Genomic DNA, 25,624 nt, shown 5'->3' with positions numbered 1-25,624 from the left:
GATGAGGCCTCATCCTCAGGTCTGGGTGTGCCCAGAGCGATCCACTCTATAGCCATCAAACAAACTTATAAGGACATAGAAGAACATAGCTGTATGTGTACAACTGATATATCATTGTTAAAACAAACAAATTGTGCAGTGATAACTACCTGCTCAACATGTACAACATTTGGCCAGGATCATCAGCAAACACACTGTAAAAGAGAAAAATATATTCTATCTTTACTTAGCTACAACTTGTTGACAGACACTCAAAAACTCAAAAACACTCAAAAACAAATATAAGATATGTGTGGGGATATGTAGTAATCCAAAATACATCAATTTACCCCTAAGGGAAAAGTGAAATTAAAGCAAACAATCATTACTGTATCTGAAAGCATGGAGTTCAGTGGTTAGTTTAACACTCACCCATCACCCCAATGATAAAAGGCTCTGTCCTGATAAAACAGACAGAGGAAAAGCCAAACACTGATGGTCTCTACCCAGAACACAACAAACAGCAGCCACACAGAGGAGAGGAGAAGCTCACACACCATCCTGGTAGCTGCAAAGTGGTACAAGAAAACAAATAATGATTGTTACCCATTCTCCCACAAAACTGAAGCAGGTTTTCTAACTATGGCGTGATTTTATACAATAATCCGAATACCAACACTTCTTAATTCAAGTGCTGGATTACGGTATAAACTCACATCATAGTCATAAATCACTTTACAAAGGGTTTCAATTTAAGTTAAGATGAAAGGAACCAAATGTAACTTTGTTCAAATCAGTCGAATTAACTAAACTACCAGCGCATGAACCCTCTGAACACGTCACAAAATTAACAAATGACAATTCTGAATAAATGCCGTTTGTTTTATAAAAACAAAACCACGTGTGCACTGTGATTCTTTACCTAGTATATACTCTCGTATAATACATTTTACTTACGCTTGTAATCTATTTTAACATTGCTGTCTAAACCGAAAGACACCCGCTACACTCGGGCACACCATTAGCTAGCCAGTTAGTTTTAAGTAGCTATCTAGGTTATCTTAAGTAACTCACCCCCTTTGTGTTTGCAATTTGCCTCGGGTTTTTACAACCGCTTATATAATGGCTTGACAGAAATTAGTTGGCAGATCGTCAAACGAAAACTACAGAGCAGACTTATCTTCAATTACCGAAATAGCTAGCTTGTTGAACCTTACAATAGCTTGCTTGCTTGCTAGCTTATTAGCATTCGAACTAGGTAGGATACGAGGATGGTTAAGTTAGCCTAGCCAGTTTGCTGGCTAGTTTAGCTAGCTAGCTAAATAACATGAGCAACTAAAGGTCATGAAGAACACACTTCTTTAAAAGATTCTGAATAGTTATGATGCAAACAATACCGAATATGCGTTACTATAAACGGCTACGTATGAATATTAGCTATCGGACAACGAGAGCTAAACTAGTAGCATTATTAACCTAGCTTGCTAACATCCTCACGGGAAAACAACAATACGATTATTTCGTCGACGTGTTCGATGAAGTCACACTTGATATCTTATGTCCCTTACTGCCACCCATAGCTTGAAAGGTTTTCAGACACTAATAGCAACATCTACAGGACGTTATCTTTTTTTCCATGGTTGCACATTAGGTGTCAATAGATTACAGTTCAGTTTAAAGCATTATTATAACAAGTTTAACAAGAATGAGAAAAATACCTTGTGAGACTAAAATATATTTTCAAGTGAAATGCTTATTTAGTTTGATTTTAAAAATAATAGATAGAAACTCTAAAGTGGTCTAATACTAAAAGTAGAACTTGTGTAGGTGCATGCGAGATGCCTTAAGAGAAACCGTTTTAAATTCCGGGTGTATACAAAAGCTGTTTTTCTACATTGCTTTATTAGAACATTCGGTAATTTCGCACGGTGAGTTCAATCAAATTCAGATGCCTTTGTCATGACAAAAGACAATGTACGTATTATAACAAGCATGTGAAATGCAAGATTATTTATTTACATTTTATTTTATTTATTTAGGTAAAATGTTGGTTTGGGGTTTATCTGGGGTTTATCTCACGATGGAACTTTATAAACTGTCTTCCGCAACGACAGAGGGCCCTCTGAACAGCGTTAGCTGGTAGTTAGCTAGTTCGCTAGCTACTAAACAGCTAGAAGAAATTCGACTGCTTTAAACAATGATGTTTGGGACATGTTCATTTTTCTTCTGGAAAGGGTTATATAGCGTATGAGAGTAAGGGTAGTTTTTACTAATCATGTGGCATGATTAAGAATCTAACCGCAAGATTATGATATTTTCTAACCTTCGTTAGCTAGCTGCATGCTACCACTGTCATTTTTTGTTCTTCAAGCTTGCTTTATAATTGTCACACCAGAAGATTCGCTGCGAAGTACACATAATTGGTACGTACAATGTCATCTATTAAATTGTAGCGCAGTTGTAGTTGTAGCGCATTCGTTGGTCGAATGAGGTTTTGAAGCTGTCAGTCTAATTACTAAAACAAGAATGAATAACCAGCAAGACAGCTAATCTAACCTAACCTACAGTAGGTAGCTCCCGAGTTAGCGAGAGGTTAGTTTAACGATAGCGTTAGCTAGATTTCTTTCTGCTGCCCCTACATGGAGACCACTAACTAGCCGAATCGCTATTCAATAATTATATTGCCTATCTAGTTTACTAAATTCATCACCTGCCATCAGCAAACCCGGTTATTCATGGACATTACCAGGTTATTTATACTGCCTTGAATATTCAGTATTGGCTAGCTAGATTATTGTGGGAGATAAGAGTTTATTTAAAAGTTAACGCTTCTTTAGTCAGCCACTTTAACCAGTTGTCGAGATTAAGTTGTCTTATTGCACCGATTCACAGCTGTCAAAACGAAATGTTCGTTGACAACGCAGTTTGGTAATCTTGATATAAGAAACTCTAGAAGCTTAACATCGAAGCAACGTTTTTCGCAATGATATTAACGTAATGTTAAATGTAACTTGGTATGCTTGGGGAAATAATTAACCATTCTTGATATTTGATTTCTGCCTCTTAGACTAAGAAGACGTTACATGTTGTTAAGGAAGTACTACGTTTACCGCAGGAATGCCAAAGGCGATGAGGTATTTACATTACGTCTGTGACTTATGGATCCGGCCAAGTCAAAACAAGGACTGTTTGCTTCATCAGTCTTAAAACCCATATGAACATGTATTGTGACCCTTACGGGTTGTTTCAACAGTTGAAGGCACATCAGCATTAGTGCAGTATTTTTTCCTTTTGTCAGAATGTTAACACTGAGCACAGGACCAACAGCTGACAACTGACATCTTGGTACAATTGTTTCCCCTACTCTTTAAACAGGGAAGAGTCACACGCACTCTTCCTGAATCTTATAACTTCTTGTCAGCAATGTCGACGGACACAGGGGACCGTGGGAAAGAAAGGGAGCGGGGTGCTCGACCCAAGGTGCGCCAAAGCCGCTCTGAGGAGCGTCAGGATGGGGGGAGACGGAAGGGCGGCAGGGGCAAGATGAAGGGCCAGCTGCCGCATGAGCCACTGTCTGAGCGGCCGGTTAGCGATGGCTTTGAGTACGGAGACCTCCTGGGTGGGTTAGAGGCTGGAAATGGGGGCTTGTCATCCCCAGTTCATGAACGCAGATGGCGGCATCTTCTCAGCTCCTCGGGGTCCTTGCTGTCTGAGAGAGCACCCACCCGGGCAGTTTCGAGCACAGCAAGCACAGATCAGCCAGCACCTGAGACCAGCGGCAAGTCTTCTGGTGTTAGTCGCTCCCTCAGGCAGAAAATCCAGGATGCGGTGGGCCAGTGTTTTCCTATCAAGACCCATGGTGGAACTTCTACCTTGGGGCAGAGCCTCACGTCATCCCCCTCTGTAACCTCATCCCGGAGGAAGATCCACCTAAGCGAGCTAATGCTGGACAGCTGCCCATTTCCAGCCGGCTCCGATCTTGCCCAGAAGTGGTACCTGATCAAGCAGCACACAGCTCCTATCTCGCAGCCACCTGTGCTGCACTCATTTGCCAGTGCTGGGGCGTCCACATCTGATCTCACAGCTGCCACTGCTGCTGTAGTTGAGGACGAGGATGACCGCCTGCGGGAGAGAAGGAGGATAAGCATTGAGCAAGGTGTGGATCCACCACCCAATGCACAGATCCACACATTTGAGGTGACCGCACAAATCAACCCATTGTACAAGCTAGGGCCCAAGCTGGCGCATGGCATGAATGAGCTGGCAGGGGATGAACGGGCCACCCTCCAGCAGCAGCAGATGCTGCAAAGGCAGCACCACCAACACCAGCTCTTCCTCCAAAGCTGCCTCGACACTCTCGATGAAGTCGTGGCCTCTTCCTCCGAGTCTGCTCCCACTTTCTCCAGTGAATCCTACCCAGACTCAGACTCCTCCTCACCATCCCCTTGTTCTCTGGTGAGAGGGTCCCCTGCACATCTGGAACGGCCAAAGTCCCAGGACAGCCACCATCGTGTCCACACTCAGATTGACTATATTCACTGCTTAGTGCCTGACCTGCTGGCGATTACCAACCTGCCATGCTACTGGGGTGTGATGGATCGCTATGAGGCAGAGACACTGCTGGAGGGAAAGCCAGAGGGCACCTTTCTGCTGCGTGACTCTGCTCAGGAGGACTACCTATTCTCCGTTAGCTTCCGTCGCTATGGCCGCTCTCTACATGCGCGCATTGAGCAGTGGAACCACAACTTCAGCTTTGACGTACACGACCCAAGCGTGTTTCATGCACCCACTGTCACTGGCCTCCTGGAGCATTATAAGGACCCAAGCTCATGCATGTTCTTTGAGCCACTGCTGTCAAACCCTGTCCACCGAACACGACCATTCAGCCTCCAGCATATCTGCCGCGCTGTCATCAGCAGCTGCACCACATATGATGGCATTGCTGCTTTGCCCATTCCCAACGCACTGAAGGAGCACCTGAAGGAGTATCACTACAAGCAAAGAGTCCGTGTGCGGAGGCTCGACACATGGTGGGAGTGAAGGCAGCAACATATATTGACTGACCACAGCCATGTAGTATGCACCAGTGCTCTACTACCAACCTAAAAAAAAAAAAAAACTCCTCTGACCTAGCAATCTACAGCAAACCCAAACTTTCTAGTGCTGGCATTTACCTTTAGAATGGTATGGGGAAAAAGTGAAACTAGCTAGTTTGAAAAGTCTAGAATATTCTAGAGACTTTACAGCAGTACAGAACATTTAATGCAGTGTTTGGATTTGTTGGTGCATGTCAGGTAAGCATGCTCTGGGCTTAAGGTCTGTTAGCAATAGACAGACCATTGTGCACATTTGTTCTGTTGCAGTATTGTCTTGTGGCAGGATGATAACCAAAGTGCCACTCTGTTAAAGGAAGTGTGTTAAAGGAAAGATTGCCCCATTTTCAGACTTTCAGTTGTTGTCTTGCATTGCGAATCATAGTGCATGTGTTTCAGTGGGTGCCATTCAAGATTTCAATGAAAAATTCAGATGGTTTCAGCATTTGTGCATTTGGTACTGTTCCAGAGTACTGACATTTTTGCTTTTAAATGGCATACTATTGGCTTCTCATAGGATATCATAGAATATGATGTATGTATTGCAGTCCTCCACAAGCAGCCATAAGCCATCATGTCACTTTGTTACATTCCATAACTGCTGACTAATACCAATGGTTTTTTTTGCTGTAACAGAACTTTACTTTTTATAACTTTTTTGAGAAAGGATCAAGTGAATGTTTGAAAAGTTTAGTGAACTTGTCCTTTAAAACAGGATTTATCTAAAGTCTTTCACCCATTAATTTAACATTTATTTCAAGAGGATCAGATCTATCTACAAAATTCACTGTTTTCATATTAGAAGATTAGAAACTGATCAGTGACTCTTTAAGACTTGTCTTGATGACTAAAGCACTCTGAAGAGCCCCAGGGAAAGTATCTGTGCTAATGCCAAATGAATGTATAACTGTGATGTTTTTGCTTTTGCTTAGCAAGAAAAAAATGGAACTTAAAGACCCAGGCAATCTAAATCTGTTTCTTTCTAATTTAGTTTAATTTTTCTCTTTTTGTCCTAGGAATACAGTTTTATAGTCCAATAAATGACCAATTAATTCAGCCAGAATCTCTCCACTTTCAATGTAAAATGTGGGTAAAACTTGCCCTCAACAGTCTTGTAGTATCATGAGTTTAAATCTGTGAACATAGACATTAGATGAGGCTAGACTGATATTAACTGCAAGAAAAATTGAAGCTAGTCAATTGTAAGCTACATTATTTAGAACTGGAGACATGCAACTTTTCACTATATAGAGAGGTAGCTATTTGTGCCTATAGTTTTTTGGTCCTAATGTTTTTTCAGCAGCCATACTGAACTTTAGAATTATTTGCAATTATTTTCAATTATTTTATTATTATTGGTAGTTTAATTCCCATATAGTTTTATATTACTCTCAGTCTTCCTACTTGCACCATAATATTTAACACTGCTTGAGCAACAGGTTGTGAGTCCATTATAGTGGACTGTCAATCAGGTATGCTCATTGCAATATTAGCTACATCACACCTAGACCATTCTCACCATAGGAGTGATGAGCCAGTTTGGTTAGTTTTTGAGCAGTGTTTCTTGTTTCAGTTTTGTTTGTTAAATTGAAAACTTGCTGAATGTTTAATGCAACACTCCAGTTTGGTATCATACAGACATTTTAATATAATCCCAATTCCAAAAAATTGTAAATTGTAAATAAACGTAAATAAAAACAATGCAGTGATTTACAATTCTCGTAGACCTATATTTTGTTCACAATAGAACATAGAACACATCAGATGTTCAAAATGAGACATTTTACCATTTCATGAAAAATATTAACTAAATTAGAACTTGATGGCAGCAATGCATCTCAAAAACGTTGGGACAAGGTCATGTCTACCATTGTGTAACATCCCCTCTTAACAACAGTATGTAAATGACTGGGAAATGAGAGGACCAATTGCTGGAGTTTTGACAGGGAATGTTGTCCCATTTTTGCCTGATTATGGATTCAAGCTGCTCAACGGTCCTGGGTCTTTGCGGATTTTTCGTTTCATGATGCCTGAAATGTTTTCTATTGGTGAAGGGTCTGGACTGCAGGCAGGCTAGTTCAGAACCTGGACTCTTTTCTGCAAAGCCTTGCTGTTGTGATGGATGCAGTATGTGGTTAACATGGTCTTGCGGAAATGTGCAAGGCCTTCCCTGAAAGAGATGTCTGGATGGGAGCACATGTTGCCCTAAAACCTCTATATACTATTTAGCATTGATGGTGCCTTTGCAGATGTGTAAGCTGCCCACACCCATACCAGCTTTTGAACTGTGTTCTGATGACAAGCTGGATGGTCCCTCTGTTCTTGAGTCCGCAGGACATGGCGTCTGTGGTTTCCCAAAAATCAAGAGGTTCCAATATTAACTGCCAGCCCGGTCCATTGTGCACATGGATTTCTCAAGGTTCTCTGAATCTTTTGATGATAATATGTACTGTAGCTGGTTGAATATTCAAAGTCTTTGCAGTTTTACATTGAGGAACATTTTTCTGATATTGTTCCAAAATTTTTAAATACAGGTTTTTTTTTGCAGTTTGGTAAACTTCTGCTTCTGAGAGACTCTGCCTTTCTAAAATGCTCTTTTTATCCCCAGTCATGTGACTTGCTTACAACTTGCTCCTTTAGCTGTTTATTAGCAACACTTACTTTTCCAGCCTTTGGTTGCACCATCACAATTTTTTTAGATGCATTGCTGCCATCAAGTTTTAAATGAGTTAATATTTTTCATGAAATGGTAAAATACCTAATTTTGAACATCTGATATGCTTTCTATGTTCTGTTGTGAATAAGATATGGGTCTATGGATTTGCAAATCATTGCATTGTTTTTAGTTACATATATTTACATTTTACACATCCCAACTTTTTTGTAATTGGGAATATATTTTGCAATGTTTCCTTTAATTTTGGTTTTACTTTTATCTGCTTTTTATGCCACATGAGCGAGTTATTTCAGGGATGTGCAAGTAGAAATGATAGAGCTTCAGTTGCCTACTGTTAATGAACTTGAATTAGAGCTGATCAAACTCACTGATCCAGTGTAAATGTGTGTCTTCCCTATTAGGTGTCACTTCTGCATGTATATATCCGTTGAAGAGTAAGTAAAATCTATGTTTAGTTTGAATAATGGGTAACGGAGCAGAGAAAAAAATATACTGTAATTGGATATCCTAATAAGAATTGTTTCATCTTTTACATTTTTATTTTAATGGTTCCAAAGCTGCTTTTTAAAAATGTATTTTTTTTTATAATGAGTCTCATTCTATTCCATGAATTGATTTGCTTGTGAACATTAGTCAGTATCAAAGGGTTGTTTTTGATGAAACTGGATATTGAATGCTATAGTATAGCCTTTTATGTAAGTGAACTGACAATGTTTTCTTTGCACATTCAAAATTTCACCTTACATAGGCCATTTTGAGCTTTGACCAACATGATGTAATGAGGAATGCTTAAATCTATTTTGAAGTTCTTGCAGACTTCTACCAGATTTAGCCACCAGAGAGGTCCACCCCTTCCATTCATCACCTGGTTTCTATCAAGACCTTTCCCCAGAGACCCTCCCTCTGAACACATGTGTGATTGGCCTACTGTGCTGTAGGCAGATCTGCCTCTCTGTAGAGAATGTTTCTGAGTGGTTCGTACAGATAGCCAACAAATTTAGATGCTGATGAGAGATGTCTTTCTCTGAGCATCTATTTTAGGGAGAACTAGGAAGGTGTACATAGACTAGGATAAGTATAATTTAAATAATTGTTTACACCAGCTTTAAGGTAGAGAATTGATTTGAGTTTTGTGAATAAGCATGTTGCTAGCAGTTAGGGCTGGCAGAACTCTTTCTATAATTAGTAATTTGCCAACTACTATTTAATGAAAAATATCCAGTAAAACTTGACTATATAAAACAAAGTAAATAATTTTATAACAGTAAAATTTTGTAAAAGCTTAGAAATATAAGCTCATGTGAATTAAATAGCTAAAAAAAGGAGCATGTTTTGTTTATTACCTCAGTAACATTTATCTGACACTTTTATCCAAAGCAACTTACAATTATGAGTACAACTTGAGCAATTGGGGTGTTAAGGGCTTTGTTTAGGGGCCCAACAGTGGCAACTTGGCAATGGTAGGGCTTGAACCAGCAACCTTCCAATTACAAGTCAAGTACCTTAATCACTGAGCTACCACTTTGATAAAGTAACAATGCTTTATCAAAAACAGATTTTTGTTCGTCATCCAACTGTCATTCCTTTATTCCATAAATTGGCACCTTTTTTTAGTTTATAAAATAAGGTATAAATAATAACCTACACCTGTCATGCTTGGCAAAACATACATTAGTGGAAATGTCAACATTGCATTTGTAATGTTCATGAGGGGATGATGCTGCAGATTTGGGCCTATGGGCATTCTTGTCCAAACTAAGCTTAACCTGAAAAGTATATATCTAACTCATCTACAAAGCTGGTTTCTATACAAATTTTTGGGATTTGTGTTAAATTATTCTATAGTGGTAGGGTTTGCATTCAAAATAGTTTTGGGCCAGAGAAAGCTTTTGTCTAGCCTAGCGGCGTATCAGGAAAAATCATTAAAAATGCAATTTTTAATGGATGGCAGTCATCACATTTGCTTAACACGCATTGGTTCCCTGCTTCAAAACTGGGCAGATGCATAACCTTTTCAAACTTACCTGTTAGGGATTAAGACATTAATACTTAAGTATGTGTCTTCAAAGGTTGGGTGGAGTGATGTGTGGGTCTGTGCACCAAGTCTGTGGTCTTCCTATGAACTGGATTGATAGCTATGGCAGTATGAGGTCAAGTACTGATTTCTTTTGTGTATTGGGACCACAAAACATGTCTGATGTCTGTTGAACAAATATAGCTATGAACTCATACTGTTCAGAGCATTGCTGACTTGTTTTTTTACACTGGTATTTATTTATTTCTTTTTTAATTTAATGCATATGTACTTTGCTTTTGCCTGTTTGTGGTTTATTTCTGATTTAAGAAGATACATTTTGCAGCTAAATAAAATCAATCAAAGTCTATGATGAGAAGCACACAATAAACTATGCTGTATATTTTACTGTTTTTCACTTATTAATTGTATTTCTTTAAACATGGGTAAAAACTCAGTTATAGTTATGTCTTCTTTTCGCATATTTTTGTAATTTATTTATTTTGCCACCATTAGGTTATAACAGGTACATTTTTTGATAATGGTCAAAGGTATAAAAGATGGATATGAGTGGTTATTCTTTGGGTGATATCTTGCATTTTAGAGCAATATAGCCACTGATAATGGGTCTAGTAAGAAGTCTAAGAACAAGATTGCACTTTTTTCTTGGATATATATTGCGTTAGCTATGTTGTATGAATAGAAAAACATTGTATATTTACTTGGATAAGAAAAGCAAAAACGCAGATTTTGTTAGCACGGTATCTTAAAGATTTTCTACGATGACCATTTTGTCATGGAACCTTTGTTTTGAAAACATTTTTAAAACTTTTGGCGACCATCTTGTTAGCTTGCTGGCTAGTATTTGTTGTTACGGTTTCTGTCTTAAGTTAGCTCTATGGTAAGCTCAAACTAGGTTAGTGGGCTAACTAGCTAGTTTACTTTCTGCAAATATATGATGTTAGCTAGCTAGATACTTACATGGCTTAATGTGCATGTCTAATTTCTTAAAATAACGTAAATCTTAAGTGACAGGAGGATTTGTGTCTTACGGTGGAAAAGGTTTGTAGCCAACATGTTACTTAGCTATATGTCGCTGAACGAGCTTTTATATATGAAAGCTTATCATTTGAATTGGTAGTCTTTAAAAGCTACCGTTGTTTTGTCAAGTGTGAAATCCTACAGCTGCTGTGGTTGCCATGCAGTTGCTAACCAAGCAACTCTTAGCTAGTTAACCTAGGTTAGCTAAGATAGCTAGCTAATTCGACTATATAATGTGATGGATTTATCATTGCCAGAGATTTAACTAGCTAGCTTTGTGGATGTTATTGTAAAGACAAGTTAGATTCCTTAACTGTTATTTGGTTCACTATTTGCACCAGCTAGTTTAGTGTAATTACTTTTTGTAATTAGCTAGCTGGGTTGGCCCAGTTACTTTTTCAATTTCATATCTAGCCAGCTATCTTCACGATACCATCTTTCAAACAGCCACTCACGTAGGTTAGCTAAGTGCTGGGTTTGGAGACAATATGGGATTTGTGTCGACTGGATTATTATTCATTTAATACATTCTCGTATTCCTAACCTTCAGTCAACATGACTACAGCTGCCCTTCGAATTGGAGACCAGTTGATCCTGGAAGAGGATTACGATGAGAACTATATCCCCACTGAACAAGGTAGTTATCGTATAATAGGACCTAACATTCAAACAAGCTTTTAAAGAAAACGGGTAACTAACCTTGATGTATGTTATTCAAATGGTATATAGTCCACAAGGTACCACAAATCCATCATTTAAAAATAACAGAATCAGTTCCATTCATTGTGGATTTAAATATTTGAGTCCTTTAGATTTTTCTTGGCATGAAAATATTTAACATTTGTTCAGTTTTAATGATGATCACATGCATTGTGGGGTATCCCTTTTATCTCTCTTCCTCAGAGATCCACGAGTATGCCAGAGAAATTGGCATTGACCCTAATCTGGAGCCAGAGCTCCTCTGGCTGGCCAGAGAGGGGATTGTAGCCCCACTGCCTCCTGAATGGAAACCCTGGTAGGATGACCTTGCTCCAGTACTCTCACCCACAGAGTAACAGATCTCCACACTTACAGCCAGAGAGCAATGAACCTTGATGTGATGAGTCTTTTGGGCCTAAACACGCAGTCACACACAGTAACCTGTTCTACATAAATGCCAATGCCTTTGTTTTGCAAAAAGACAAATATAAAAGCAAAATGCTTCAAATAAGTGTTATTTAAAGCTTGTGTGGTGTGTTTTATAGCTCAAAATCTGTGCTCAGGCTTATCTTTAAATGGATTCAACTAATTTTTATCTCATCAGTCTGTTTGAAATATTCTGTAATAGCAAAGAAAAACAGCCTTTAAGAATATTTATTTATAAATTTAGTAACAATAAAATCTGATATTCTATATATAAGTATACAGGCCCTTCATTATTTTCTTAATTAAAGCACCTTTGACAGTGGTGATAGTTTCAAGTCTTCTTGGGAGTGATCCTATATGCTTGGCATATTTTTCTGTTTCTCTGATTCTTCTTGGAAGGATCGTTCAAGCTCAGTCAGATTGGATGGGATGTTTCAGTGCACAGTCATTTTCAGCTCTCTTCAGAGATGATCTTTTGGATACAAATTCAGACTCTGGCTGGGTCACTCCAGAGATGCTCTTTTACGTACAGGTTCAGACTCTGGCTGGGCCACTGCAGGACTTTCACAGTATTCCTAAAGTCACTCCTGTGCTTTTTGGTGGTGTGTTTTGGGACATTTTCTTCTTGAAATCTAAATCTTTACTCCAGGCTTAGTCAAAGGTCTGGAAAAGGTTTTCACTGAGCATTGCTCTATATTTTTCTGCAGGTATTTATCTAAATCCTGACCATTCTCCCTGAAAAACATGATGCTGTCTCCACCATGTTTGATTAGATAGAATTAGACAGCCCTCCAGCCTTCTGGACTTTCTTAGGGTCATGTATTTTAAGTCCATGAGATGAAGGGATGGTATTAATGATGCTATGCTCAGTACCTCATTTCATCAGGCCAGAGGATCTTGCTTCTCATAATATGACTGTTTTTTAGGCATAATTTAGAAAGTGCAAATCATACTCTTGTGTGCCTTTTAGTGAGGAATGGCTTCCATCTGTACACTCACCTTAAAGGCCTGATTGCTAGAATTCTGCACTGATGGCTGTTATTCTGTAAGGTTCTCCCATCTCAACAAAAGAGCTCTAGATCTCATTCATAGTGACCACTGTGTTCTTGGTTACCTGTCTCACCAAGGCTCTTTGTCCCTGATTATTCAGTTTAGCTGGGCCGCCAGATCTAGAAAGACTGTTTGACTATTTGAAAATAAAGGAGGCTACCATGCTCTTGGGAAGTTTCTGTGCTTCAGCAATGTTTTTGGATTTTTCAGGGCTTAATTGCATAATGTCATCATAGCCACATTCAGTTAATTCTACAAGTAAAGACTGCTGAAGCCTGCATCTGAAATAGACTCTCTGGAAGTTTGCCTAAAAGTGTGCATTATCTCTCTTACGAAATAGATGACTAGATCACCAGCAGAATTAGACAGCCCTTTGACCCTGTTGAGTCTGGAGAAGACAGAATATTTAGATTGGGCAAAAGTAAGAAATGTACCAGGGGCAGAAGAGCACAGAATTGGGGAAGTTGGAGAGTATGGTATAGCACAAAAGATCAGTAATATTTTTAAGATAACAATTTCTTGGATACAGTAGTGAAATGCTATGGGGGTAAAAATATAATTTTATTTTCTCAAGTAACAATAAAAAGTGTAAAAACAATGTATTTTTATGAGTCAGGGCCTTCATTGCAGCAGTACATGTAGACAAGGGGACTTCCCACTTGAAATCTATTGTTAGTTATGCCTGAAACTAAATTAAAAAGTACAAAATGAACTAATATTTTGCAGCAGATCAACTTGCAAGTTTGGCCCCCAGAACTTTTTTTTCTCTGCAGTAAGACACAGAAGACCACTCTAATTCTGTGCTTTCTTCTAAGATCTCCAAGCATTTCATATGTTGTACTGTTGACACATGTAAAAATACGGTGCATTGGAAAGTGGTCTGGAGAATCTAGGCTTGGCTAGCTGTCTTTTTTTTTTTTTTTTTTTTTTTTTTTTAAATTCTGTGTTTACAGTATGTGGATCTGTTTGATCACCTTGTCTCTTTTCCCTCCACCCCAGTCAGGATGTGACTGGCGATGTGTACTACTTCAACTTCTCCACGGGCCAGTCCACCTGGGACCACCCCTGTGATGAGCACTACCGCCAACTAGTAGCACAGGAGCGGGAGCGTGCTCAGTCATGCCACAGCAGAGCTACCCCTGCCATCTCGAGGTCTGCTTTCATAGGCAGCAAAAAGGACAGGGAGAAGAAGAAGAAGAAGAAGAAAGAGAAAAAAAAGAAGGAACCATTGGGGTTGAAAGCTCCAGGAGTGAGTTTGGATCTGTATGTCAGTGTTACAGTCTTGATTGTGTCCCGGTATTAAGGAGGTATGTGGTGGAGTGTTCGTGTAAATATGTTGCTCAGATGTACATTGTTCAAGTGTATGAACACTGTTTGAAGGTTTGCAACTTGATTCTAAGTAGGTTCAGCTTTATGAGATTTGATGAGATGAAATGAAAACATCAGCCAAGAGGTAAACACAAGTGCTATTGAAACATTCTAATGAAATCAGACATGACAACACATGCTGGTGCAACTAAATGCCTGTTAGCTGTGTCCACATGAAGGCAATCTTTGTAAACCTGTGTTCAGATATAGTCGGACTGCAGATTGGACACGTTGAAAGACACTTGTCCATTTCCTTTGCTCATGCGCAGTCTGCCAATGAAGTTACATCTCAGGAGAGGAAGAGAAAGACCAGGAAGGGAAAGAAAAAGGAAAGGAGTTTAAAGGGATGTTGGCACTCATCTGTTGCTCCACATCACCCCAATCTTGCCCTCACTCCTATCGGGACCACCCCAACCTGCCCTCTCCCATCTCCCTGTGATCCTCTCACCACCACCCAACCTATCACAGCCCACGTTTTTTTTTTTTTATATATAATCCCACCTCCAGCCTCTTGCACCTTTCCCCCTATTGGTGTATCCACTTACTCCTCCAAGCTGCTGTTGGATACTGAGGAAATGCTAGGCAGGCCTGCATTTTTTTTTAACTCCCAGCAGATTCATGTTCCTCTGGCTCATGTTTGTCATGAGCATCAGGAAAGGGAACAGGATAGCAGTATCCCAGGGATGGACATGGAAATGGTGCTATGTGCTGGCACTGAGAAGTGTGTTCATTCACTGCTTGTCCCCAGCAGAGCACAGAGCCACCACCTTCTACTGGACAGTGGGGAGATAGTGGGAAAAGGAAGGGTGAAGAGGCAGAGAGAGAGAAAGTAGTGACAGTGGAGATGAGAACAAGGAGGAAGGAGGTAGAGAGTAGTGGCAGTTTGAGTTTAAGTCCTGTAATGCAGTTCCATCTGTTTTTCACTTCTACAAGCCCAATAAGGCTGCAAACATCCCCACTTTCCATTCCTTTATCCTCCTTTCCTCTGCACTCATCCTTCCTTCACAGAAGAGGGAGGAGAGAGAGGAAACATTGGTGCAAAAGGTGGTGGTGGCAGAGAAGCTGAGACAGAACAGAGCAGAGGTGAGGGCGAGAGAGATAGAAAGAGAAGATGGGAATGGTAGTAGTACATATGACATAATATGTAGTTAGATAGTAGATAATAAGATATAGTCCAGCTGTGAATCTAAATGTGAAGTATGTGTTACTGTTATTATTGCAAAATGAGACCTTTCAATTTTTAAAAGTGTTCATTGTTTATTTTTTACTGCTATACTAAAATGGTGTGTCTATTTCTTACCCCATCTTGTTAGCCATGGTCACATCCGTAATGGCTCTTTGGTTTTTTTCCAGTGGATAATATTGTTTTATTCTTTGTTTATACTGATTGAGATAAGATAAATAAGTATAACCACCACTGTGCTAGTGATGACTAATTTTATTCTCCACCCTAAAATGTATTTTGCCACACAGCAGTTAGTTGTGACTGATCAAAACTTTTCACAAATTTCTCTTGCACACTAAACATTCTCAATTGCCATGTTTCTGAAAATACTGAAATTAATTGAACAATGAATTGCTTATGGAAGTATTTCAAAGAATTTAGGATTCTGCAGTAGCCTAAATTTGACCAGAAATAAGTGGGCAAAGTCAGGTCTGTGTGCCATTATGCTAGATCTTACTCACTTACTTTCTCTTTCCCTTTTTCTCTCACCTACTCTCTCTCCCTTTCTCCTGCACACTCCCTCATCTTTCTACCATCTCTCTCTCTCTCTTTCTTTCTTTCTCTCTTTCTCTCAGGTCCTGGCTCCAGTCAGAGGTGTGTGTGATGCTTCAGTTCCGGGGCTGCAAAGTTTCCTGGGCAACTCCACAGACCACCATCCTATAAAGTATTCACTAGGGGTAAACAAGAAAACCATAAATATTCCACTAGGAATAAAAGAAAACTAATTGTTTATTATGACTTCAGTAGAGGTGAAAGAACAAACCCCTACATGGGTCACTAGATATAAAAGTGACACATCACTTTGCAAGGGTTACAAGAATACCGCCTAGCCTCCCAGTCTTGTACTGCACCCCCCCCACTCATTCTTTTAAACTCACCCAGCCATCTTGTCATTATCAGGAGTTACTGAATACATATTGTCTGTGTAGTTTAGTATTTCACCAAATTCAGTTAATTGGTTGTCCAGTCCTTTATAGTCATTGTTGGACTGCTACTCTTTGAAGTTTGATATGTTGTTTGGTTAAGTGCGTATGAACCTGCAGCTTGCTGTGGCTGTGTGAGATCTCCCTCGGGGTGGTTCTGACAAAGGTGCTGTATGAGCTCTAAAGTGCTTGAAATAGTTGATGTGTGCAAGTGATGGGTGTTTGAGTTCATGGCAGAGGTACAGAATCTGTGATGGGTGTTTGTCTTAGGATGTTGTATCTGGAGCCAGAGGACGACAGGAAGAGAGTCCATCTCTGGCTCCGCCAATATTTCCTTCAGACGGGGATGTGGAAGAAGAGGATGAGGAAGAACAGAGGAAGGCTTCTGTCCATGAGGTAAAAACACCTACTAAAATGCAACACTCTAATCTTTAGTTCACTGTCCCTGTCATTATCTTTACAAGCACTACAGTAAAGCATGAGAACTTGTTTTGTGTTTGTGTCTTAATATGTGTGTGCATAGAGTCTGCTTGGTTCATCTCACCTGTTGCAGAATCTGCACTTGGATCTGGATGCTCTGAATGGGGGATTGCACTATGAGGTAACCAAGTTGTTCATCTCTCTCTCTCTCTCTCTCTCTCTCTCTCTCTCTCTCTATCTCTCTCTATCTATCTATCTCTCTCATATTTTGTTTTCAGCATTTCACAGACACCCTTATATAGCATAGCTTGCATCTATGTGTCCTCCCTGGAAATCAAACACATGACCTCGGTGTTGCACCTTGCTCTATTCGCTCTACCGGCAAGTCACAAACACAAGCGCATACATGCACGCACATGCACGTGCAAAAGCTCAACAATTAGAATAGCCATAAATGTGGTGTGTCTTTTTAGTTTTATGTGGCCATACTTCAGTGTTTGTAAAAATGTGTGTGTCTGTGTTGGTGTTTTTGTCCATGGGCTCCATGTATGTGCAGGCCAGTGAAGTCAGTGGCTCTGCTCCTGTGGAGGAAAGAACGGAACCAGAACTCCAGGATCTTGCTCTGTCAGGAGACCGATCCCCTGATCCACCCTCTCAGGTACTCATTCTTAATTTCATCATCATCACTCACACTGATTCTATTCCCCCTATGGGCTTGGGCTGTCCTATGGCTTTTAAAGTCAGAATCAGCCACAAAAACTTATAGTAGCAATTGTTCGTGTTATGTATAGGACAATAATTTTCTTAAAATGTCTTAAACTTGCTAATCTGTAGTGCTGAAAAATATTTAAATTTAATCACAATGTAAAAAAATGTTTATTACAATTGACCTTAATGGGCAGGCTAGCATCTGCTTGGAGAAAGTTTTGTGCTTAAGAGAGATTTTTTTTTTTCTGTCTGCTCTTGTTTAATAAGACTCTTGCCTGTTTTTGTTTTATTTGGAGTTTGTGCGTGCATTGGTAATTAAATGTGTTGAATCCCATCCTATGGACCAGGCTGTTAGTGTTTTGCCTTCATGCTTTTCTTCTTCATCTCTTCCTCTCTATTTTGTCTCTCCTGCCCACAGCCTCCCTATTCTCTGTCGGTTTCGTTTGCTCAAATAATGCCCTGGTTCTCTTTGATTGTGCTGTTTGATAATAATGCTACAGTCCTTTTCTCACTGGGCTCTGCCATATAAGCAGTGTGCGTGTGACCCAGGTCACAACTGTGTCTGAATTTAAAATGTCTTCTAAAATTTCCTTCTCCAATGCCATATTTTCTTTCATTCCCTGGTCTGTTTATCCTGCCATAAATCTTGTCTATCTTTGTACCCATTTCCATCTCTCTCTCTTTCTCTCTCTTTCTTTTTACTCTTTAATCCTTATCTAAGGATTCCCGACATAGCTGTAACCTCTCCTCCAGGCCACTGGGGGGCAGAAGAGATTTCAGCACAGAGAATGTGTTTCCTTCCAGCAGTGGGGACAGAAGCACTATGGAGGATGAGTTTCCTGACAAAGAGAGGGATGATGAAAAGGAGGGAGTGGGTGGAAAGAGGGATCAAGCAGAGAAGAGGAAAGAGAAGAAGCAAAAAAAACAGACAGAGGATGAAGTGATGGTGTACAGTGAAGGAAGTGAACAAACTGCAGTTAGGGACAGAGAGGAACCCTCAGATGGAAAAAAGCAAGAAAGAGTTGGAGACATAGACAGAGAGACAAAAAGTAGAACAGGTAGTGATAGAGTGAGTTCTGAAGTAGGCAAGAGGAATTACAGAGAGGAGAGAAAAATTCCAAAAACCTCAGAGAGAGATGAGCATGATAAGGTCACTCACAGATGGCTAGACAGACAGGATGTGTCCGGAGCAAAAGATTCCAAACAGGATCAAGGAGAAATGGATGTGAGGGAAGGAGATAAGGAGAGAAGGGAGGAAGGAAAGAGGAGAGGAACTGTGAACCATGATGAACAGAAGAGATCTGATGACTCCAGGGAGGAGGTAGAGAGGAACATACAGAGGTCAGATGGAAAAAGCAGAGAGGATAAAAGGGAGAGTGAGACCAGAGAAATATGTGTGAAGAGTGACCGTTTGGTGAATGGCAGTGATGGTGAGGTGCAATGGCATGTGGTTAGCTCAGTGGAACATGACAGTATGGATGAGGATGTGCAGAGACCAAAAGAGCAAAAAGGTGCTATGTGGGGTAAGGTGTATGGAAAGAGAGTCAGAGACAAGGGTGAGAGTGAAGAGGAGGAGAGTAGTGTGAGAAACTCTTTAGAAGAAAGGGATGAATTTGAGAGAAAAGGTAGAGGAGATAGTCATGAGATGGGAGAAGACTGTGTGCAGCACGAGATAAACGAGTGTAATGAGGGAGAGCAGAACAAGGGAGGGGCAGAGATGAGTATAAAGCATACTGAGGAGGAAGAGGGAGAGAAAGATATGAGTATTGATGGGAAAGGAAACTGCATTCTGAATCTGGACTGGAAGAATTCTGACTGGCCTGAGAGAAAAAATCAGAAACCTATTCAGACAGGTGAATGCACTGCAGGCCGACCGACAGACAGCAGCGCTGCCTTGAACATCACTGGAGACAGTGAGGACAAAGCGAAGGAGCTCTTTGAGAACCCCAGACTGTTAAAAATTGAACCCAGAGGGGGCTTGCATGCACCACTCCAACCACCATACCTGCAGAAAGACATTCTGGGAAAGAAGTTACTTCCTCAGTGGGGTCGGGTCCCCAGTGAGGTAGGCCGCTATGCTGGGCTATTGTGACCGTTGACCCATCTCCACATGCCATTACACACCTCTCTCGTCTCTTCCATGCACTTTAGACTTTAGAAAAAAACCTGTCTGCTGCTCTAGGTTCCACATGAGACCCATGCTCCATCTATACATTCATCCTGCAATCTATTCATCTGTTTATCCATCCATCATTTTATTTGTCCATCTGTTTATGCAGCCATCCTTCTGTCCATGCATTTATATATCCATTCATCTGTCCATTTTATGCATCCATCTGACTATCCATTTGTTGATGTGTTCATGCATCTGTCTATCCATTTAGGGTTCCATATGTACATTCCATTCCCTCATTCATTCAGTCTTCATTTGTATTGTGCACTAAGGACCCTCTGAGGGTAATGCACATTTTAGAATGCACCATACAGAAAAGATGGACCATAAAGGGATTCCAAAAAGACCCCTTGGTTTCAGTTAAGGTGACAATAATAATAAAAGACTGGACTTTACACTCGTACTGGACTGCTCTGGACCCCACTAGATCAGACCACCCTGGATTGGACCCAACTAAATCATACCATCCTGGATTGGTCTGGACCTCACTAGATTAGACCATACTGCACCCCACTAGATCAGACCTCACCGGATTCATGTTAGGAACCCTCAACTACTTTCTGCCCCCTGTACTAAATTTCCACACCTCACATGGACCTGGCTGTCTTGTGAATGTGGTTGCGTTCTATCTTGTGAATTGGGGGAAGGGGGGCATATTTGTGTGTGTTTGTGACTGCCATGTAGGGATTTGTCTGCTTCTTTCTACCCTGTGCCTCGAGTGCCCAGCTTGTCATTTTAAACCACACTGGCTGTGGATGGACTACTGCATGTTACAGCATGGCACTGCTCTGCACTGTTGCATTCTATTACAGAAGATATGGAGATTTGAACTGTTTGTATGTGAATGTGTGAATGTAGAGTAGGTGTTCAAGTGAATTGGTTAGTGTATGTTTAAGAGGATGTGTGTGCTGATGTCTGTGAGGGTGCAGTGTTTTACCTATTCATTGTTCTCCTCCTGCAGGAGTCAGAAATCACTCAGCATGTTGAAGCATTCTCACGCCATTCTGATGATGCTAAGGTAACCCCTGTGATAACTCTCTGCAATGGGAGGAAAACCAGTTTGTGTTAAAGAAAAACATAGTAGCCATTTTTAATTTGTGTAGCCATTTTTACTTTAAATTTCCTATCAGTAAATGCTGTCACCTGCTAGTGAGTTTTAGATCTGCAGAGATTTGTCAGTACAAATAATATATACTGAAAAACTAAAACATTGTGCTTATGTTTACCACTTTTTTCTTTTAATAACCCTGTTTCTATTTTTGGGACCACTGTTTTGGCTTTTTCCTGACTGTGATGTTTAAGTTTTAGTTAAGTCTGATTTGCATAGCTTTATGAATTGTAATTAATGATGATTTTGCATCATCTCAAATCAGGTGGATTTCCTCTCCAAATTTTCGGAGAACATTCTAGACCTGACGGATCTCTCCCCAGCAGAGCCCTCTGCAGTGCTGGCGGGTACTACAGTAGGTCACTCTCATCCTCCTGCACTTTAATAGAATTCCATATAGGTTGCCTTTAAACATGCCTATGCCCATGCCCCACAGAATAGATTTAGGTTCATGCATGAAATATTTGCTTGTCTAGGCTACACTTGGATATTTGGAACATCATTGTGCCTCTGTGGCTGCTTTATATCAAGGATGCCCCTGTGGCTACTTTATAGGCGACATTGACAAAAATCAATTATGGGCTACATTTAGATCTTGGTACCCAGTGCTGTGGTACCAACAGCCCTCCAAGCCTGGAGTTGCACATCCTTGAATTGGACACTGCTTGTGTTATACTTGATGTCAGTGGTCAAAGCCCGATCCGTACCTCGAGTACTTCAAACCTCAAGTATGGCTCGGCTTGAAATACCATGCTTCAAGTCTCATGAAAGACATGCATCAAGACTATTCTGTCCTGGCTTCTAGATGGTGGAACAGCTGTCTGAACAGCAGAATTCCTTTCAGTCTTCAAACGCAGACTGAAGACCCATCTATTTATGGAATATTTAAATGACCACTGACTCTGCTCCTATGTTGGACTAACTGAAACCAGTACTTATTGTAGGGTATTCTTTATTAAACTGATGTTGACTGCTTGTTGACTAACAAAGTCGAGTACTTTTTGTTTATTGCAATTAGCTTGTGTATTTTCCACTTCTAGGCATTAGTATCGACCCCTTTATTTTAACAGTATTCTAGTTCATTGATATATTGAAATCTAACCTATTGTACTGGCTAGGATGTATTCTGTGAGTAAATGACTGATAAAGCACTTTTGTAATTCGTTCTAGATAAGCACATCTGCTAAATGCCGTAAATGTAATGTAAATACATGGTTTATATGTTGCTTTCGGATAGCCACGCTGACCAGATTTCATACACATCTGATACATGTGCATGAAGAATGAACTTTTCTCATGGTTGTTGTAGGACATTGTGTCTTTGGATGTACTGCACCCTTTTTTCCACCCCTGGCAGGATGAGAAAGGTGGAGAGAGAGAGGAAGATGATAACATGGAGGAGGAGAATAGAGCACAGGCTGCAGAGAGGTTTGGTTCAATAATATTGTTCATACCAGAGTGTGATCAGCCAGCTTCACAATGCAAAACTCTCAGTCTCACCTTGCTCTGCCCCCCAGACACACACAAAACACACACACACACACATACACACACAAACAGAACTTTAGATATTTCAACTTTGGAAAAAGACAAAGATTAATTGATGAAGGCTTTGGAAAAGATAAAGAGCCTCATGCAAGAACATATGCAAGAACATTTTCATATTTTATATGAAATCTATTGTACTTTTGTTGTAAATTCAGTTCGTATGAATTCGATCCTGTTCCAAGGTAGGACTTCACAAATGCTCACAAGTTCACCAAATTGACTGCTGTGAAGGACTCATAGAAGATCGCGTGTTTATGAGAATTGTGAATTAACACAATTGAAAAATTTTTTATTCAAAGTGCAGGGAGGTTAAAAAAAGAGTAGCGTTCTGCTTTCAAAGAAACCAAAAATTCATTACGGTGACAAAAGTATTGATATAAAAACTTGCTAAAATTGAGAAATGGGAGACAATGGTTACTTGTGTTGTTAGCATAGGGACATAAGGTCTGGCACATCAGAGAAACGAAGATTGATTTTGGAACTTTGATTTTTAATTTCATAACAAATCATGAGTCTTACCAAAGCACGGCAGTACATGACTAAAGGAGAAGGAGGTCAAGAGGACGATGAACGAGAAAATACATGTCATGATTGGCAATCTTGCACTGTTAGGTGTTACAGGAAGATGTTCCTCTTGAGAGCAAATGTTAATTTCTGTACGAAAAACTATGGTCTTTGTGTAGTGTGGCCATGTGCAATATCAGGTAAGGCTTTAGCAGATCAGATTATTGGCTGTTTTTGTGATTGAGATTACCATCGTAGAATAGCAAAGTCAAATAACTATCAAGGATAATGGCAAAATTATTAGCCTGTATGTCAAGTTTAATTTCTATGTTCAAAACTAGTTTACTTTTAGCTAATGAAATCAACACAGTTCATTAGTTCATAGTACATGACTTTTACAACAGGTCTGGACCAGTCAAGTTTTCTTCATGCCTAAAAGAAATTCTAAATGAGAAAGTTGGTGAATTCAGCAATTCCAATGAGCAATTTATGAACCAGTCATCTGTTTTTTTATGAGTGTTTCTTGGCTGAAATGTATTTCTTCACTTACCAGGAGGCATCAGCAGAAAGTGAGTTTAGACATGTTGCTCTCTGACCATGACTTGGAGCATTCCTCCCGTTCATCCTCTTCCTCGCTCTCCAAACCCTCCAGTCCACAGCAAGAGCTGCTAAAAAGCAGCAACAGTGCTCTCTGCTGCCTGAGGCCAGAGACAGCCCATGGGAGACTGGCCAGGATCATGACAGCAGAGGTGACAGAGCAGGACATGGAGGAAGAAAAGGGAAAGAAAGAGGAGGAGGGAGAGGAGAAGAGAAGGAAGCAAGAGGCACATGACAAAAGAAGGAAGGAGCAAAAACCAAGAGAGGACGAGCAGAAGAGAACAATGAGAATAGAGACCAGAAAGTGGGAGGAGCAGGAAGCAGAGAGAGAGGGAAGAATGAGAGAGCGACTGACCACACAACTCCTCAGAGAACAAACCAGCGATGAGGAGCTCAAGGAAAATAAGAGGAGACAGCAGTATGGAGAGAAGGAGAGGTGGAGGCAGAGTGTGGAGACAAACAACCAGATAGAGGAAGAGAGGGTCAAAGTGGCACAGGAGCGGGAAAGGAGACTGCACCTCCTCCAAGAGGAGCTGAGGAGAGAAGAGGAAGAGGAGGAGAAACGGATGAAAAAGGAGAACGAGGAGAGGATCAGGTTTGTGTGTATCTGTGCTTGTGTAAGTGAGTACTAAGCACTGATCCATTGACATCCTCGTGTGTGTTTGTGCCTTAATGTGTTAACTGAGGTAGTGAGGTTAAAACTCTACCAAGGCATTTAGTCTGCCAAATATGCGCCACTCTGGTCAGGATATCTTATATCTTGTTGGTAACATAATTTCTTGTGGTGTGGGTGTGTGTTTTTTACAGGGCTCTTGAATACAGATTGCAAAGAGAGATGAAGGAGGAGGAAGATTGTCTGCACAAAGACACACAAACCAAACTACAGCAACTTAAGGAGCAGGCACTGAGAGAAAGAGAAACACAAATATGCAAACTCAGGTACACACACATGCATATACACACTCGCCAAACTAAAGCAGCTCAACGAGCAGGAACTGAGAGACTTGTGCAGCAAAAGGAAGAGAGGATGCTACAAATACTTGGAAGAATATAGCTACTGCACTAGAGAAGACTGCCCAGCTTCTCAGAGAGCTAGCTCAATCTTGGGTTTTGAAGAAAGGGTCTTGGAGCAGCCAAGCAAAAATCGCCATAAATCCAAAACTTTTACCCAGCTCTAATTGTGGTTTTAGTACTCATCCGTAAAAGTTGTGGCTGCAAGAGGGCAATTGATTGACATTCAGAAGAAACTGAGTGGAGTATCGACAATACAGTTAGAAAATCTTATGCACATTATTATGAACGTTTTATTAATTTTGTTCTTTTGTTCCTGTATCAAAAGCGTTAGCCCATAAATATATTCCCATACACACACCAAAAGCAGGGGCTAGGACTATGTACTGCAAGAGAAACACCTACACATGCACACATACCAAACTTTATCAATCTGATTCCAGAAACTGAAGTAAAACCCTAAATGCTGTAATATTTGTCAAACATTGCTGCTGTAAACTACATTTCCTGTTTCTCTGTATGTATTTGCATGTGTATGTGTGAACTTATAGGGAGGAGAATGATGCGAGGTTGAGAGAGTTGCACTCTGAATTGGAAGCAGAGCGAGAGAGAATGGAGGCATGGAGTTGGTGGGACCTGGACAAGATAAAGGCACAGTCAGAGGAGGAGCTTAACACTGAGAGGAAGTGGCTTCAGAAAAGGAAGGAGGAGCAGTTAGCCTCATTCAAACTAAAGGTTAGTGGGTGTGCATGGGAGAGTCAGACTGTTTCTGTGGTGCCTGTGAGTTTGCAATAGGTGTTATTTCTCTCTGTGTAATTTGACTGTAATTTGAGTTTGTCAAATACATGAACAGTGACAGTGACTAGTAACTGTCAGTAATTTTGACACCCCATTTTTGAATTGGCATCTGACTCTGTGAAGGAGACTCACTTAGGAAGGATAAATGGGTGCTATGGCTGCTATGCCAGAGAGCTGTCTCTTTGGTCTGGTGTTCAGAGCTCATATTTACCTCCTGCCTGTCCTGAGTTTGAGTCCCTGGTTGGGTGGCTGCCTTCAACCT

The 25,624-nt window shown here is 40.4% G+C and overlaps 2 protein-coding genes across 10 annotated transcripts in view; both read left to right on the top strand.

Moving 5' to 3' along the window:
* Positions 1 to 1,371: 1,371 nt before the first annotated feature.
* On the top strand, positions 1,372 to 10,176 carry socs9 (suppressor of cytokine signaling 9). Of its 2 annotated transcripts, none has more exons than XM_027022929.3 (3): positions 1,372 to 1,907; positions 3,047 to 3,113; positions 3,355 to 10,176. In XM_027022929.3, exons 2-3 carry the CDS (start codon positions 3,063 to 3,065, stop codon positions 5,017 to 5,019), a joined length of 1,716 nt encoding a protein of 571 aa, XP_026878730.1. In that variant the 5' UTR covers positions 1,372 to 1,907; positions 3,047 to 3,062; the 3' UTR covers positions 5,020 to 10,176. The 2 variants fall into 2 exon arrangements, with proteins under 2 accessions (XP_026878730.1, XP_026878728.1); XM_027022927.3 differs by having other exon boundaries at positions 1,372 to 2,402.
* Positions 10,177 to 10,413: 237 nt separating this feature from the next.
* cep164 (centrosomal protein 164) overlaps positions 10,414 to 25,624 on the top strand; it is a 24,787-nt gene continuing 9,576 nt past the window's right edge. For 2 of the 8 annotated variants that reach the window (XR_014117756.1, XR_014117757.1), the window contains exons 1-16: positions 10,414 to 10,825; positions 11,355 to 11,441; positions 11,708 to 11,819; positions 13,979 to 14,228; positions 15,356 to 15,430; positions 16,148 to 16,249; positions 16,766 to 16,891; positions 17,019 to 17,096; positions 17,472 to 17,573; positions 18,345 to 19,688; positions 20,758 to 20,814; positions 21,170 to 21,259; positions 22,262 to 22,332; positions 23,510 to 24,148; positions 24,361 to 24,492; positions 25,116 to 25,299. Coding sequence is in view for 6 of the 8 variants with exons in the window: in XM_081699576.1 (XP_081555702.1) it covers positions 11,360 to 11,441; positions 11,708 to 11,819; positions 13,979 to 14,228; positions 15,356 to 15,430; positions 16,148 to 16,249; positions 16,766 to 16,891; positions 17,019 to 17,096; positions 17,472 to 17,573; positions 18,345 to 19,688; positions 20,758 to 20,814; positions 21,170 to 21,259; positions 22,262 to 22,332; positions 23,510 to 24,148; positions 24,361 to 24,492; positions 25,116 to 25,299 (3,444 nt within the window). In the remaining 2 variants the exon portion in view is untranslated. Of the gene's footprint in view, positions 10,826 to 10,913; positions 11,260 to 11,354; positions 11,442 to 11,707; positions 11,820 to 13,978; positions 14,229 to 15,355; positions 15,431 to 16,147; positions 16,250 to 16,765; positions 16,892 to 17,018; positions 17,097 to 17,471; positions 17,574 to 18,344; positions 19,689 to 20,757; positions 20,815 to 21,169; positions 21,260 to 22,261; positions 22,333 to 23,509; positions 24,149 to 24,360; positions 24,493 to 25,115; positions 25,300 to 25,624 lie in introns of those variants that run through there. The other 6 variants (XM_081699576.1, XM_081699574.1, XM_081699573.1 and 3 more) reach the window with 6 other exon arrangements.

Source organism: Electrophorus electricus, chromosome 17, assembly GCF_041902795.1.
Source record: "Electrophorus electricus isolate QZ-2024a chromosome 17, ASM4190279v1, whole genome shotgun sequence".
Lineage (NCBI taxonomy): Eukaryota > Metazoa > Chordata > Actinopteri > Gymnotiformes > Gymnotidae > Electrophorus > Electrophorus electricus.
Note: the sequence above shows the minus strand (reverse complement) of the source record. Positions and strands in the feature narration are given on the sequence as shown.

Excerpts from the sequence above, each read along its gene's own strand:
- socs9 (XM_027022929.3), top strand. The coding sequence starts at position 3,063 with ATGTTGTTAAGGAAGTACTACGTTTACCGCAGGAATGCCAAAGGCGAT. Across the intron at positions 3,114-3,354 it reads GGAATGCCAAAGGCGATGAG|GGAAGAGTCACACGCACTCT; the intron begins GTATTTACATTA and ends CTCTTTAAACAG.